The sequence below is a fragment of the Lampris incognitus genome, chromosome 10 (assembly GCF_029633865.1).
Source record: "Lampris incognitus isolate fLamInc1 chromosome 10, fLamInc1.hap2, whole genome shotgun sequence".
NCBI lineage: Eukaryota > Metazoa > Chordata > Actinopteri > Lampriformes > Lampridae > Lampris > Lampris incognitus.
The window spans coordinates 14,470,476-14,485,530 of NC_079220.1; the positions used below are offsets into that span (position 1 = coordinate 14,470,476).

The following is a 15,055-nucleotide window of genomic DNA, read 5'->3' on the forward strand; positions in this document are numbered from 1 at the left end:
TCTACTAGAATTTATTACCTGTCAAAAGAAAAGCTCGTCTCCATTACTTCATGTAATGAGAATCATAATTGTGACGTATACTGTCACACACTCTCTTTTTGAAGAATTTGGGGTTGGGGGGTTATTCAGGCCTGGGCTACAGTAAAGGTGTTTTGTCTTGGGCTCTGAGCTGGGCGGCTCATGAGTTTGAATTATCAAGGTCCTCTTAAGGTAGTATGGTCTATTTGTGGCCTAATTATGTTCCAAGGTGCCATAATGTCGATGAACACTGCTTATCAAGGCATGTACTTTCTTGCCTTCATTCTGGGTATAATATGAATGTCTCTGACATCATCATGTTGGAGAAGCCAGCACAGGTAGCGCTCTGTCCCCATGCCCCACCCACTGGTGAGTAGTGGTATTACTTCACGCATGTTAATGTACCACCTGTAGGACTCCTCTGGAACTGCATGGTGCCTTAGGGCCTCTTGTACCATCTCAGGGGTGGAATGGCGTTCACCAAGACCTACAGTCTCTCCCAACCCTAGCAGAAGGTCAGCAGCCTTGGCCTTGCACTGTCCTGTGCCTTCCACATAGGCCTGATAAAAGGGAACTCCTAGGTGGTCCATCTCAGTCAGCCAAACGGCTCCACCATATTTTTCTATCAGGACCTTCTCCCCTTTACGGGTTAGCTTCCTGCCAAACTGGGGCTGGCCATCTTGTACCCACTCAAGGCAGTCAGCAGAGGGCATCATGGGAATGGCCTCATCAAGAGTGACCCTTGGCAGAGGAGTTTTCCCATCCAGTTTACTGAGCATATCAGTGACATGTGTCAGGGTTCCAGCAGTGCTAAGAAGTATATTAGAGTGTTTCTTCAACATTGCATTGGTTACATGAGCCAAGTATCCCTCTGCTATGTGAATGGCATTGTTCATATCACCCAACAGCTCACACTCTACATGGTAGAACTGATTCAGATGTGTGGCATCAGGGTCTTCCCCTCTGAAGCTGGGAGATACATAGTAGGTCCCAGGCAAGTTCTTTTGGAAGCGGAGGAAGTACTCTAAAACAAACTGCATTGAATCAGCTAGGTATATACCCTGGCCCAACATGTTGACGAAAACTGGCTCTGAGTCGGATCCAAGGCCCATTGGGGAAGAGATAGTATCAGTCGTGAGAGGGGTCAGAGCATAGGAGTACTGGCAGGTATTGTGGAAATATTCTACTGTGCTGTGGAAGAGTGTATTCTGGATCTGGAATAGGTTGCAATACCATTGACTTTTGATGGCAAGTGTGGAATGGGTCTGAGGGTCTTCCCATGAACGAGGAGGCTGGCAGTGGGTGATCTTAGAGTGGATCTTCTCGAGAGCCTCAGAGGAGCCAGTTGGGCCATCTAGAGATGATACATATCCAGGGTAGCTTTGGAAGTATTCTAGCTTCAGTTCTCCGCATATGGTGTTTTCTGGTAAAGGTACCAGAGGGATCAGCTTAGCATGAGCATAGTCAATCTCAAAACCCTCAAAGATGAGTGCAACACCTCGAGATTTCATCCCCTCTTCCAGTAGATGAGCTACTTTATAAGCAGCTAGGATCAGTGCATTGTAGTCAGCTTCCTGCAGCCTGAAGATGTCACTAGATAGTGGCTTGCGCGGCACCAAGACAGTTAGTCCAGGGGTGTTGGGGTATGGGGTGAGGAATGCAACATGCTCACTGTCCTCCCACACTCTCCACTGTTTTTCCTCTCCCCGTACAATACGAGAGAAAAGACCATCATCTGAAGGATCTCCAAAAAAGTCATTGCAGGGAGGAGCATTCGGTGTTGGTAACTTGTTTCTAATCTTGCCCTGTACTCCATCCAGTATTTCGTCATTCCAGCGAGGACCACTCTTTGAACTGCAGTATCCAGGATCATAAGCATAAAATTCCTCATCTTCACTCAGTTGGGGGCACCAAGTGGGATCTAGGCCATGAAGTGGGAGCAGTCTGATCTGGGCTGGATGATCAGGTTTTGGATAGAAAACCAAGGCACAGCGTTGCACTCCCAGTCGCTCACACAGCAGATTTGACACAATTCTTGCTCCTTGTAGCATAGATAAAAAATCAGGTACTGCTAACTGGAAAATGCTGCTTGGTCCACTTAGAGTTTTTCTTGTGAGAATGGTTGCCCCTGGCGTCCAGGGGTTTGAATGTAGGTACGTAACCAGCTCATCAGTTTCCCAGATCACATGAGAGAAGGTCCTCATAGGTCTGAAGACTTCCACTCGTGAAATGCCAGCAGTCATGGAGGCTACAAAAAACACACCTGCATTGGTTTCAATGACAGCATCACCTTTAGCATCAACAGCAATGATTCCTGCGCAACTCCCTCTCAGGTTCTCAGTCATCACTTCTCTACATGCCCTCCTGAGGCTGTAGCCTTTGTGATGGTAGAGACTGGCAACCTTGTGTGCAACTGTGTGTCTCAGAAACACATCTCCATCTCCAGAGCAGGTAACAGCAAGCTTGTCATCAGCGTATATTCCAGCCCCTACCACTGCTGTATCCCCAACTCGACCTTTCAGCTTCCCTACTAACCCACCTGTAGATGTTGCTGCAGCCAGTCTGCACCAGTGATCCAAAGCCACAGCTCCTACTGTCTGGGGATGATTATTTTTTGAATTTTTGTCACCACTGAGCTTCATGATTAACTCTTTATGACGTACATCTGTGTAGAAATACTCAGGCCCCATTGGTTTCTCTGTGTTCCCCAAGCTTTGCAAAAACTCCTCAGCACCATCTCCTACTATGAGGGAGTGGGAGCTTTTATCCATGACAGATCTTGCTGCTTTTATTGGGTTCTTTACAGATTTCAGACAGGCAACAGATCCAGATTTCATTTTATAGCCATCTACAATGGTGGCCTCCATCTCGTTTTTGCTGTCTTTGTTGAATACGGAGCCTTTGCCTGCATTGAAGAGGAAGCAGTCCTCTAGAGCCTCCACTGATCTCTGAACTGCATCCAGACTACTGCCACCTTGATGAAGTACTTGGTTACCAAGTGTCAATGCTGTCTGAAGGGCAAACTCAATAACTCCCACCACTTTGGTGTTCAACATAATTTCCTCTCCAGCCCCACCATGGATCACCAGAGTATAGTCTGGGCTCCTGTCAGAGGCAGTGTTTGTATTGTTTGTTCCTTTGCATGGTTTTTGACGTCCTGGAGAATGGAATATCTCTCCATTTAATTGCCCTGCTTGACCTTGTTGGAGTAGACACTCCAGGGCTCCCATCTGGCATGCGATAGCATACCTAACAGCTAAAAGCATCACTAGCTTCAAGTTAACCTCTAAGCTCTCTTTCAGCTTCTCCAGTACCACAGCAAAGCTGCCTTTCCCACTGAGCACCATGCGGACCTTGTCTCTCCTCCCTAGATAAGTTACAGCTAATTGATCTGTAGCATAGACATTCCCAACTGCACACTCAACGCCTTCCATCATATCTTTACCTGTGAGGTAAATGGAAGGGCATCCAAAGGGGTCCAGGAACTTCCTCAGTGGGTTGTCAGAGGGAATGGACCAGCGTAGTGCTGCAATATGAGGCCCAACTCCCTGGCCACTTTTGGTTGCTTTAATGAGGTTTTTATGCTCTAGGAAAGCAACATGGAACAGTCGAAGGAGGTCGTTTGTATATTGAGGCTTGTTATCGGGACCAACGCAAGATGCTAAAGCACCTACTAGCTGGCGGGAATACATAGTGACAGAATATGTTGGATCACAGCGACCATGTTTATAGTGCCGCATATGGGTAGGTGTGACAAGGATGTGACTGGCAGCTGATTCTCCAAGAGTCTGCCGAAGGGAAAGCTGCACAGAGAAGTTGATCCAAGCATCATATAGGCCCCTCTGCCCTCGGAGGGTAGAAAAGACATCAGGATAAGAGGAAACCTCAAAAGTGATAATTGGATATGTAGCTTTAAGAGGAGGGCTTGGGTAGGGGTTGTTTATCCCTTCCAAGGAAAATGTTAGGGGAGTAGGGGGAGCAGAATTAATATTGTTTACAGTGATAGAGCCATTGCTGTTCCCTGTGTCTGTATGGACTAGGTTTAGTTTAACAGTTTCAGAGAGAATGTACACACACTCAGACACAAGCCCAGCCACCATCCCATCAACAGCACTGTGCTCAAACACCATTCCTGCTGTGCTGTCCGTGAACACCACCAGGTTCAACACCTGTCAAAAAGATGGAAAAACAGGTAACAATGAAAAGGGTGAGTTTTTGAATAATAATCATCATTGTGTTTCTCTATGAGTGTATATTTGATATTAAATTTGGTATCTGAAATTTACTCAGATTTAAAGTGATACACTGTATATGTAAATATATATTGTGTTGATTCCTGCAAGCTGAGCTAAATGTCAGATGAATGATCATATCAGAAATACAGAAAGGGGTTTCCTAAACTTAACCATATTCAAACATTTGCATAAATCACCTCTTAAAACTCATTACATAGACTTTTTATTTGTTTTGAATAGCCTTTCTCAAAGAAGCAATCAAAAAGAGATTGTATTGATTGATTGTACTGAATAAGTTTCAGCATTGATCATAGTTATTTCCATCACGGCAGCATAAATGTGCTAAATCTACTATTCCCATTAAAAATTCCCACTCTCCCTTTCTCAAGAGAGGATTTAACCAGGTGTTGACAACAGTAAATGTTCCCGAACTGTGTGTTAGTGTGTGTGTGTGTGTGTGTGTGTGTGTGTGTGTGTGTGTGTGTGTGTGTGTGTGTGAGAGAGAGAGAGAGAATGAGAATGAGGGAGAAAGAAAGTTAATTTTGTGCAGAAATCTCTATCCAAATCCAGGACAATACCTTGTCGTAGTATCTCAGACAGGGTCTGTCTCTACCTCCCAACCTGACAGCGTTTAAGGTATCGGCTAGTCCAGTGGGCGGGTTGCAGTCCTCCAGAGAAAGAGCCAGCACTGCGCTCTCCATTAGCTCCAGGGATGTTGCTGAATCCCCTCCTCGCCCCAGGATTTCCTCTCTGAGGACAGCCCAGGACTTGCGCTCTAGGGCAGACAAGCTGCAGATGGCAGAGGGGTGGTTTTGTTTCTCTGCAGTGGGTTGGTTCATCACCTGAGCCACCTGGTTGTAGATGTCAGGGAATGGCAGAGCAGACATTGGTCCCCCAGTACTGGCACGCCACAGTATGTTAACAGGAAACACTCCTGCAGCAGAGATGATGAGCGCATGGAGGCTATTTGGGTACACCTAGAAATGAAGATGCTGGATATTAGAGATGGTCATATGCAATTCAGTAGTACTTAACCATGTGTCAAGGAGGGCTACGAATATGCAGGTTTTCATTCCAGCCAAATTCAGGGAGAGGTGATTTCACCATTTGAACCACCTCTTTGGGTGAAGGTGTGCTAAACAGTGAAACCAGCTGTTGTGGAGTTTGGGTGGAAGGAAAACCTACGTAACTTTGGCCCTCCATAGCACATGGATGAGTACCACTGAAGTATGATATCAAAATATCAAATTCTGAAAAACATGAAGTTATCCCCCCAATAATATATTTCTAAAGAAATTATGTAATTGAAAATGTGTAGAAGCTGACTCCACTTTTGAAATAATTCACACATAAACACACACCGTTTGAAGGTTTTGTTCATGCCCCCTCTATGTATCCTGCTTGGTGGTCTGAACCTTTGCATATACTAAACTAAGTGGGAATTTGGGAAATTAAGTTAACTGTTTACTTCATCCTGATACCTTTGCTTGCTATTGGACTAAGTTTCCCAGATTCCATCGCTGTCGCATCTCTCTAGCACGTCGGAGTTGCATCTTCAGTGAGTCAGTGTAGTTGCTGGTGTGAGTGCTAGGACCACAGGCTAGTCCTGTGACAGATCCTTTTTAAGTAATTTTGTTCAAACAAAGATAAAGTCTACCCATCAACAAAATAAAAAGTTTAAAAAACATCACCAGACTGTGTTTACCGCCTCAGGTGACTTAACTTATCCTCAGCCAGATCCATATTTAAGCTAGTTTACTAGCTAATATTACATTGATCATACACGTAACATTTTCAGTGATAGCCCGGGCGTGTGTTTGTTTGACCAGCATAGTGCACCCAGCCTTTATTAGAGACAGGCCATTATCTGAGACAGGCTGATATAGATATATTAATTTAAAAATTCAGACTCGTTCTGGTATCTGGTGGTGAGTGTTTAAAGTGGATGTGGGGGAGGTACATCTTACATGGTGATGACTGTCTCGCTAACAAACGTTTTCTTAGCTATCTGAATGTGTGCCAGCTCACGTTAGCTAGCTACTGTGAACTTATGCTAACGTTATAGCCTCCCGTAGCCCACATTAACACCCGTTGCTCATCATGGAATACATAAGTGTTATATTAGAGTTAAGTTAAGTTAAAGTATATTAGTTCCTCCCATAATTAACCTGTGTGTGTGTGTGTGTGTGTGTGTGTGTGTGTGTGTGTGTGTGTGTGTGTGTGTGTGTGTGTCAGCCAGGTCAGGGTTTACCAAAACTTGTCAGAGAAAAGAAAAAAGGTGGACATCAGGACATTTTTTTGGAGGCTCAAAACGCCACGGTGTAAGTAGGAAGACCCCTGTAATATTACAAATACTAGTTGAGAAAGTCCCCATAGAAAATGAATGAAGGGCTAATACAATTGTTCAATATTTGTGCCATTATACAACAGCAATGAAACAACCTGCAGAGGGCAGCAGCGGCAACACACAGAGGGACAGAGATGGGGAGTCTCAGGTAAGGTTTCACAGTTGTAGTAAGACACTTGTATGAGAGGCCCTGTCATTTTGGGAAAATGCCCTGTTTGTGGTCCCCCCATAAGTTGTAATGACATCTGCACCCTTGATTTATTAAGTTGTTGTGCTCATTTGGGGAAAATATGAAATAGGTTTATAATGCACCCCAAGATATTTAGACACACTGTTTTAGTCTTGATTGGCATTACTTACCTCATACTACTTTTGAACCTGAAATTATTTGATTTTTTTTCTCCCCAATTATACCTGGCCAATCACCCCACTCTTCTGAGCCGTCCCGGTCACTGCTCCACCCCCTCTGCTGATCCGGGGAGGGCTGCAGACTACCACATGCCTCCTCCTATACATGTGGAGTCGCCAGCCGCTTCTTTTCACCTGACAGTGAGGCGTTTCACTAGGGGGATGTAGTACGTGGAAGGATCACACTATTCCCCCCATCCCCCCCCCCCGAACAGGTGCCCCGACTGACCAGAGGAGGCACTAGTGCAGCGACCAGGACACAAACCGACATCCGGCTTTCCACCCGCAGACACGGCCAATTGTATCTGCAGGGACGCCCAACCAAGCCGGAAGTAACACGGGGATTCGAACCATGATCCCCGTGTTGGTAGGCAACGGAATAGACCGCTATGCTACCCGGATGCCAATTATTTGATTTCAAACATTTAGTTCACGTCAACAGGTCTTAACGTTAGGCCCTCCCCAGATCCTCACCTTAATCTCATCCTGCTCTTTGCCAGGAATGCGGCAGGCAGCAAACACCTCAGACTGCTGTGTACGCTCAGTTGGCTCATTTCCCTCCACCAGCATGGGCTCACTATATAGTTTTGCCACCGCCCAGAGCAGAGCAGCTGCCCTTTCCAACTGGGTACACTCTCTATTTGCTCTGGAAGTGGGGAGAACAGCAGGGAGGGCAGTAGATGTGGGCAGAGGGTCAAAACAATACAGCAACCGACTCTTGAACTGTTCCGTCACCCAGTTTTCCCGGCCCAAGGCGGAGGCTCCCAGTTTCTGCTGAGCCTTGTGGAGGACCTCGCGCTGCTGTGCCAGTGTGTTTTTGAACTCAGGGTAACGGTCAGCGCTCAGTGTGAGCTGGAGAATACGGCCCGCCTCTTGCAGAGTGTTATCCAGGTCGGGAATGGGATAATCAAGAAGTGCCATCCTGTCAATAAGGGGGGAAAGTTGGGGGAGAGAGGCATAGACAGAGAGAAGGTGAGCGAGAGAGAGTTTAAAAGAATGCAAGAAAATGGAGAGAGATGTGAAAGCACAGGTCACATGCTGCTGATTCACTTTTTACCGAGTTTGTAAGTTAATAAAGTTTACTGCTGCAAATTCCCTGTATGGACATTGCTGCCCCCTTTACAGGATCAGCATATTATGCTATGTTCAAGACTACCTCAGAACTCAAATATTTCAAGTTGGAAATATTTGTGAATATCAAGAAAAAAGGTAAAAAAGCAGGCCTGCCTGCAGGAAAACCTCCATTATAGAAACATAATAGTGTCGAATATTTTTCTTTACACAATTACTTTCTAGAAGTAGAATATATATCTCGATAGATATTAGGTTTTTTTCTTCTTCACTTTTTCTTGCTGTGACGGCAACGGTGCTCAGATCAGATAAGCTGCAGCTCTGAAATGATGCTCAAACCCCTGATCTATTTTTCACAAGTCGGATCGATTTCTTTAACTATTTCGGGGTTATCTTGAATGCAGCATAAGAAAAGGGGGTCATGAGTCTGTGAAGAGTGAGTTGTGAGTGTTGAGTTATGCTTTGCACCACCTGCAGGGTTATATGATCCATCACCCATCATAAAGTCAGTCTCAAAAAGCACTAGGACCCTCCTCAGTATAGGGTCCAAATAAGATCAAGGTTAACACAACAATGCTTGTGTATTGAAGATAGCGAGCGATGTGTTAGAAAAAGCATGTTCCTTGAATTCCTTGTCTTTCTAAGAAAAAAACCTCAGATTCTAGTCACTGAATACACACACACACACAAACACACACACACACACACGCATGCATGCATGTACCTATTTAATATCAAACAACTTATCAGAATCGCATTCAGACTCAGTTCCTTACACTTTTCTCTACGTCATTGCACAGTGATTTTCCAAATTACTATAATTAGGTCTCTAACTCTGTTATTCAATTAAATGCTTACAAAAACAGGGGGCTTATCAGTCAAACAGAAGTTTCCTTGTGTTGGACACGAACATGAATGGGATTCACCCAAAATGTACACAGTGATTTACGAGCGGGACAATACTCTCCAAATTCGGCAGCTGATGTTAGTAATGACTTACCACTGAGATCACGCCCTCACGTGAAATGAGTTAATCCTTACCTCAATTAAGACCCACCCCACCCCAAAAAAGAATAGCCTGATGTTGTGTGTTACTGGGTTGCACTGGAGAATGACTGTGCTGGGAAATTAGATTTTTGCTGATTCGCCCCATCAGATTAAGCTGCTCATGCACAATGCTGCCCATTTGTGTTCTTGCCCAGGACAGACTCAGGTTCTCCAGTGAGCCCAGCCTCGTGATTTGGGACTTCTGCTAAATTAGACTGCAGTAGCTCAATTACAGGGCTGAAAATTAACAAAAACCGATGGGGGAACACCCAGCTGATGAACGTAAAGATGAATCGGAATATTTTAATGTTTAGGTTTAGCACTCACCTAAATAAAAAGGACTGACAGAGTCATACAGGTTATTACCAAAAGAAAGCTCTGCTTACCCAAATAAAACGCCCACTGAATTGAGAAACTGTCCATTTTGAATAGCTCTTTTGATAAATTGTCTGGAAAAATAAACCTTTTACACCCTGAAATGAAAATACCTCAGTTTCAATGGGAGTCTGCGCAGTTGCTACCACAAGGTAGCAACTGCGATTAATCTATCAGTCAGTTTTCGTGAAGGTTTGTATTTGAGGACATTTTGGATTTAACACACTTTCATTTTGATACCGTCAGAAGAATGAACTGCCACAGAGATCAGTGATGATATAAGCGTCAATTTACAATACATGTGATGAGCCAAATACAAGCCAGGGGACACGTGACATATTCTGTTCTACTCGGTTCTACCTTTATTCTCATTCTCGTCACTCTCTCCTAGCCTGAGACAGAAAGGGTCCACGGGTTATTCTAATCTCAGCTGGATTTTGCTGTGGACCAAACCAAAGGCGAATCCGAACGACAGTATTTAGACTATAGACGCAGCTTACATGCAGGTATCACATAGTTTATATATATATATATATATATATATATATATATATATATATATATATATATATAAAGTGTAACAAATGTATTGAAATTCAAAGTAAAAAATCATATCTGATAATATGACTTGAAAATTCTTTATATAATGTTTCCCGTAACTCCTTACGGTATTTGTGAGTACTTATAGTATTTGTAAGTCATTAAATTAACGTTTGCGTCATTCAGTTACAAAGCATTCAGCTTTATTCAACAATTTAAATTAACTTTATCAACAAACCCCAGGTTAATATATTCTAATATATTCATAATACCTTATGAAATGCCCCTTGGGACTAACGATACACATATTCTAAGTGTGTCTGTGTTTTTTTAATCGTTATTTCGCCGCTGTGCACTGCAGAATTCAGAAGCAACTTTGTAAAAGTATCTTACCTCAATGTCAAACTCAGTCAAATCTGCCCAGTCGGTGAGATGGAGGAGCGTCCAGTGGAGTGAAAGTTTGGTTGTAGCTGGAAAACATGGGTTTGGCTATAATATGGGCTGAGTGATTCCAATGAATTAATTTAATTTCCTGTCAAACACTGATTACGTCAGAGACCCCCCCCCTCTCACAGTAATAGACAGTATGATGCAGGAAGTGGTGAAAGGGAAGTGTTGTATATCCAAGTTTGCCTTATACTTCTTACGCGGGGAGAAAATCAGCGGTTCATCAAAAATGTCAACAGATTACATTATTTGTTTATGTATGTCGGTCTGACTCCTATTTTTTCCATGCCAGGATAAGATGGTGTTGTATGACTTTACCCTGCATTTATTTACTTTTTTTTTTAGCCATATATTGTTACGTTTCACCTTCACAACCCCCGCAGCCTACCGCTTCCGTTCCCCCTGGGTCTCCACGGCGCTCGGCTTCGCCTGAGTTTCCACTCCTCGCCACCAGAGCTGGGGCGCGTTCACGTTCCCCATCACCGCACTCAGACCCTGAGGTCCCCAGCACCTCCCAACGGGCACGGCGCGCCCTACGGCGCCTCTGGTGCCATCTGCTGGCAGATTGGCAGCACGGCTCTGCATTTCCCCGGTCACTCAACTTCAACCCCTACAAGAACCTGGTCTTCTCTCAACTCATTGCCAGATCCTCCCATAGCCTTCCTGTGACCTGTTGCGCAGAGCTGGCTCGCCTGCCAACCAACCTCCTCGGACTAATACTTCGGCTTTTGAACTCGGATTACTCCTCGATTCCCCTTTGCCTACGGACTTGGAACTTTTGCTGGTGCACGCACACTTACACAACACCCAATGCTCCATTCACATTACACACACTTAAGATAATTTACGCTAACACATAGCTAGACACATAACCGCCTGTCACTACACACAGCATATTCACACACCCTACACACAAAACGACCCGAGCACCACACACATCCCGCATTTCTCTCTCCCTTATTGTTTTCTCTCTTTACTTTGTTACTTTTCTGGGTCCTCCTGCACAACCCGTAACATATATGTTGATAATGACAAGAGCAATTACATTCTGTGAGGTCAAGCTGGGGGGGGGGCATTTGATTCCACTTTTAACACAAAGATTTTCATTATCATTACCTCACATGTCATGCACAAGGATGGGCATTTTCTGCAAACCGTCCACAGATGTTCTCGAGCAGTACAGTACCTGTGCAGGGCAACAAACACAACCATGTTTCTCTTCAACGTGAAGCACTTTGAGTGTCTAGATAAAGTGCTCTACAAATCTAATCCGTCATCATCATCATCATTACATTTATATAGTGCATTTCTAGAAACCCAAAGCACTTCACATTGAAGGGGGTAACTCACTTCAACCACCACCAATGTGTAGCACCCACCTGGGTGATGCATAATCATAATCATCATAATCAATATCTCGCTGAGGGAGGTATGCCAGGATATTTCTCATGAACATTGTTATGACTGTCTGTTCTCAGTTCAGTCACTCATTTTACCTGTTTTTTTTTTCATTTTGTTGCTTCCCTCTTTAGCCTAATGGCCAGTACATCACTGTCCTCTACTCTTTCCCATGACTTCATGCTGCGGCTGATCAACTTTACAACTTTATACCTCTGTAGTTGCTACAGTTCTGCGCCTTGCCCTTATTCTTGAAAGTCGTACCAGTATGCTTCTTCTCCACTCCTCAGGCATCCTCTCACTTTCCAAGATTGTGTTAAACAATCTAGTTAGAAACTTCACTAACATCTCTCCTAATCACCTTCATGCCTCCAAAGGTATGTCATCTGGACCAACCACCTTTCCACTCTTCATCCTTTTCATAGCTGCCCTCACTTCATCCGTGCTAATCCACTGCACTTCCTGATTCACTGTCCCCACATCATCCAACCTTCTCTCTCATTTTCTTCATCCATCAGACCCTAAAAGTATACCTTCCACCTTCTCAACACACTCTCCTCGCTCGTCAGCACATTTCCATCTCTATGCTTCATCACCCTAACCTGCTGCCCATCTTTCCCAGCTCGCTCCCTCTGCCTAGCCAATCAGTAAAAGCCATATATATATATATATATATATATATATATATATATATATATATATATATATATACCTATGATGAGTTTCAGAAACTCAGACCACTGACTCGTTTATTGCATTGAACATATATGTTAAATTATACTTGGCATTATGGCGACAGGCATGGGTGCAAGTCCATGGATACTGGGATGGCATCCAGGGCTTTACCGTCCATAGCGGTTGTAGTGGTTGTGTCAGGAAGGGCATCCGACGTAAAATTGTTCCAAATCATTGTGCGGATTGACAAGACAATACTGGATCGGTCAAGGCCCGGGTTAACAACGACTGCCCTCGGTGCTGTGCCCTCACAGGGTACCGATGGAAACTAGAAAATCTGGGGGGCGTCTGGGTAGCATAGCGGTCTGTTCCGTTGCCTACGTACCAACACCGTCGGTTCGAATCCCTGTGTTACCTCCGGCTTAACCGGGCGTCCCGTCTGCGAGTGGGAAGCCGGATGTGGGTATGTGTCCTGGTCGCTGCACTAAAGTCGTGGCAATTTGTATATGAAACCGATCGTTGTTTTCTTTCGTTATGTCACTACTACTACTTTTGGCTGCTCCCGTTAGGGGTCGCCACAACGGATCATCCATTTCTATCTCTTCCTGTCCTCTGCATCTTCCTCTGTCACACAAGCCACCTGCATGTCTTCCCTCGCCACATCCATAAACCTCCTCTTTGACCTTCCTCTTTTCCTCTTCCCTGGCAGCTCCATATTCAGCATCCTTCTCCCAATATAACCAGCATCTCTCCTCCACACATGTCCAAGTCATCTCAATCTTGCCTCTCTTGCTTTGTCTCGAAACCATCCAACCTGAGCTGTCCCTCTAATATAATCGTTCCTAATCCTGTCCTTCTTCGTCACTCCCAGTAAAAATCTTAGCATCTTCAACTCTGCCACCTCCAGCTCCGCCTCCTGTCTTTTCATCAGTGCCACTGTCTCCAAACCATATAACATAGCTGGTCTCACAACCACCTTGTAAACCTTCCCTTTAACTCTTGCTGGTACCCTTCTGTCGCAAATCACTCCTGACACTCTTCTCCACCCACTCCACCCTGCCTGCACTCTCTTCTTCACCTCTCTCCTGCACTCCCCGTTGCTTTGGACAGTTGACCCCAAGTATTTAAACTCATACGCCTTCATCACCTCTACTCCTTGCATCCTCACCATTCCACTGTCTTCCCTCTCATTCACACATACGTAGGTATTCTGTCTTACTCCTACTGACTTTCATTCCTCTTCTCTCCGGTGCATACTTCCTCCTCTCCAGGATCTCCTCAACCTGCACCCTACTCTCACTACAGATGACAATGTCATCCGCTAACATCATCGTCGACGGAGACTCCTGCCTGATCTCGTCTGTCAGCCTGTCCATCACCTGGCCATCAAAAAATGCGGATCAGAAGCTTCGCCTCTGATGCCACTGTATTGTTTATAAGGGTGGGGATACCTTAGGCTATTGTGATGAGAACTACAGTGCCCAGCATGCTGTGTACGTAAGAGGAGGGGCACGCAACTATATGTTTTAGCGCGGTTCTGTACTGGGGCATTCTGGGGATTGTCCGGATCGGGGACTGGAAGCAGATGGCTGAATAAAGCACGTTATTAATCGCGACTCCCTTGCCTGTCGTTCCTGCACATGACATGGTGTCAGAAGATCTTCGAATCCACTTACCTCAATAATCGGGAACGGAGTTGGTCCGGTGAGACGAGGAATGGCAAAATTTAATCCCCCCGAGGCATTTGATTTCACGCAACCGGCGGTATGGCCGATTTGGATTCAGAGGTTTTCCCGGTTTCGACTAGCAACCAAGCTAAATGCGGAGGATGGTGAGATCCAAGTCAATTCCTTGATATACGCAATGGGGAAAGATGCAGAAGCTGTTTTTAATTCATTTACGTTCGAAGAGGCTTCTCACGCTAACGATTATGACAGGCTGGTCAGTAAGTTCAACGAGCATTTCGTACCACGGAGAAATGTCATCCACGAACGTGCATGTTTTCACCAGCGCTCGCAGAGAGCTGGAGAGACTGTCGAGGCCTTTGTGAGGAGGAGTTTATATGAGTTGGCAGAACACTGCGAGTTGGGGGCATTAAAGGAAGTACATATTCGTGATAGAGTTGTGATCGGAGTTGCTGACCGAGACGTGTCACAGAAGTTGCAGATGGAAGATGAGCTCACGCTAGGAAAAGCGGTGCAAATGGCCCCCCGTCAGTTCGAACCGGTTAAACAGCAAAATGCGGAAGGAATTACAGCTGAACTGAGTGCAGTTAGCAAAGCACAGGGCGCCAATACCAACCGCGACCGCAGTAACGCTAGCAACCACTACAATAAGGGCGACGGAAACGCACAGCGGCCCAAGACAGCCTGCCCCCGATGTAATCGCGTGCACGGGCAGCAGCAGGAATGCCCTGCACGCAACAGGCGTTGCAGGAAATGCGACAAGCTGGGACATTTTGCTGCCGTATGCAAAACCAGAGACGTGAGGGAGG

At 45.2% G+C, this 15,055-nt stretch overlaps 1 protein-coding gene across 1 annotated transcript; it reads right to left on the minus strand.

Moving 5' to 3' along the window:
* Positions 1–275: 275 nt before the first annotated feature.
* On the minus strand, positions 276–11,073 carry si:ch211-256m1.8 (uncharacterized). Its single transcript, XM_056287724.1, has 5 exons — positions 10,877–11,073; positions 7,483–7,930; positions 4,832–5,230; positions 4,133–4,187; positions 276–3,604 (listed from the first exon to the last, which is right to left on the minus strand). The coding sequence occupies exons 1-5, from the start codon at positions 11,071–11,073 to the stop codon at positions 276–278; spliced, it is 4,428 nt and encodes a 1,475-aa protein (XP_056143699.1).
* Positions 11,074–15,055: the final 3,982 nt, after the last annotated feature.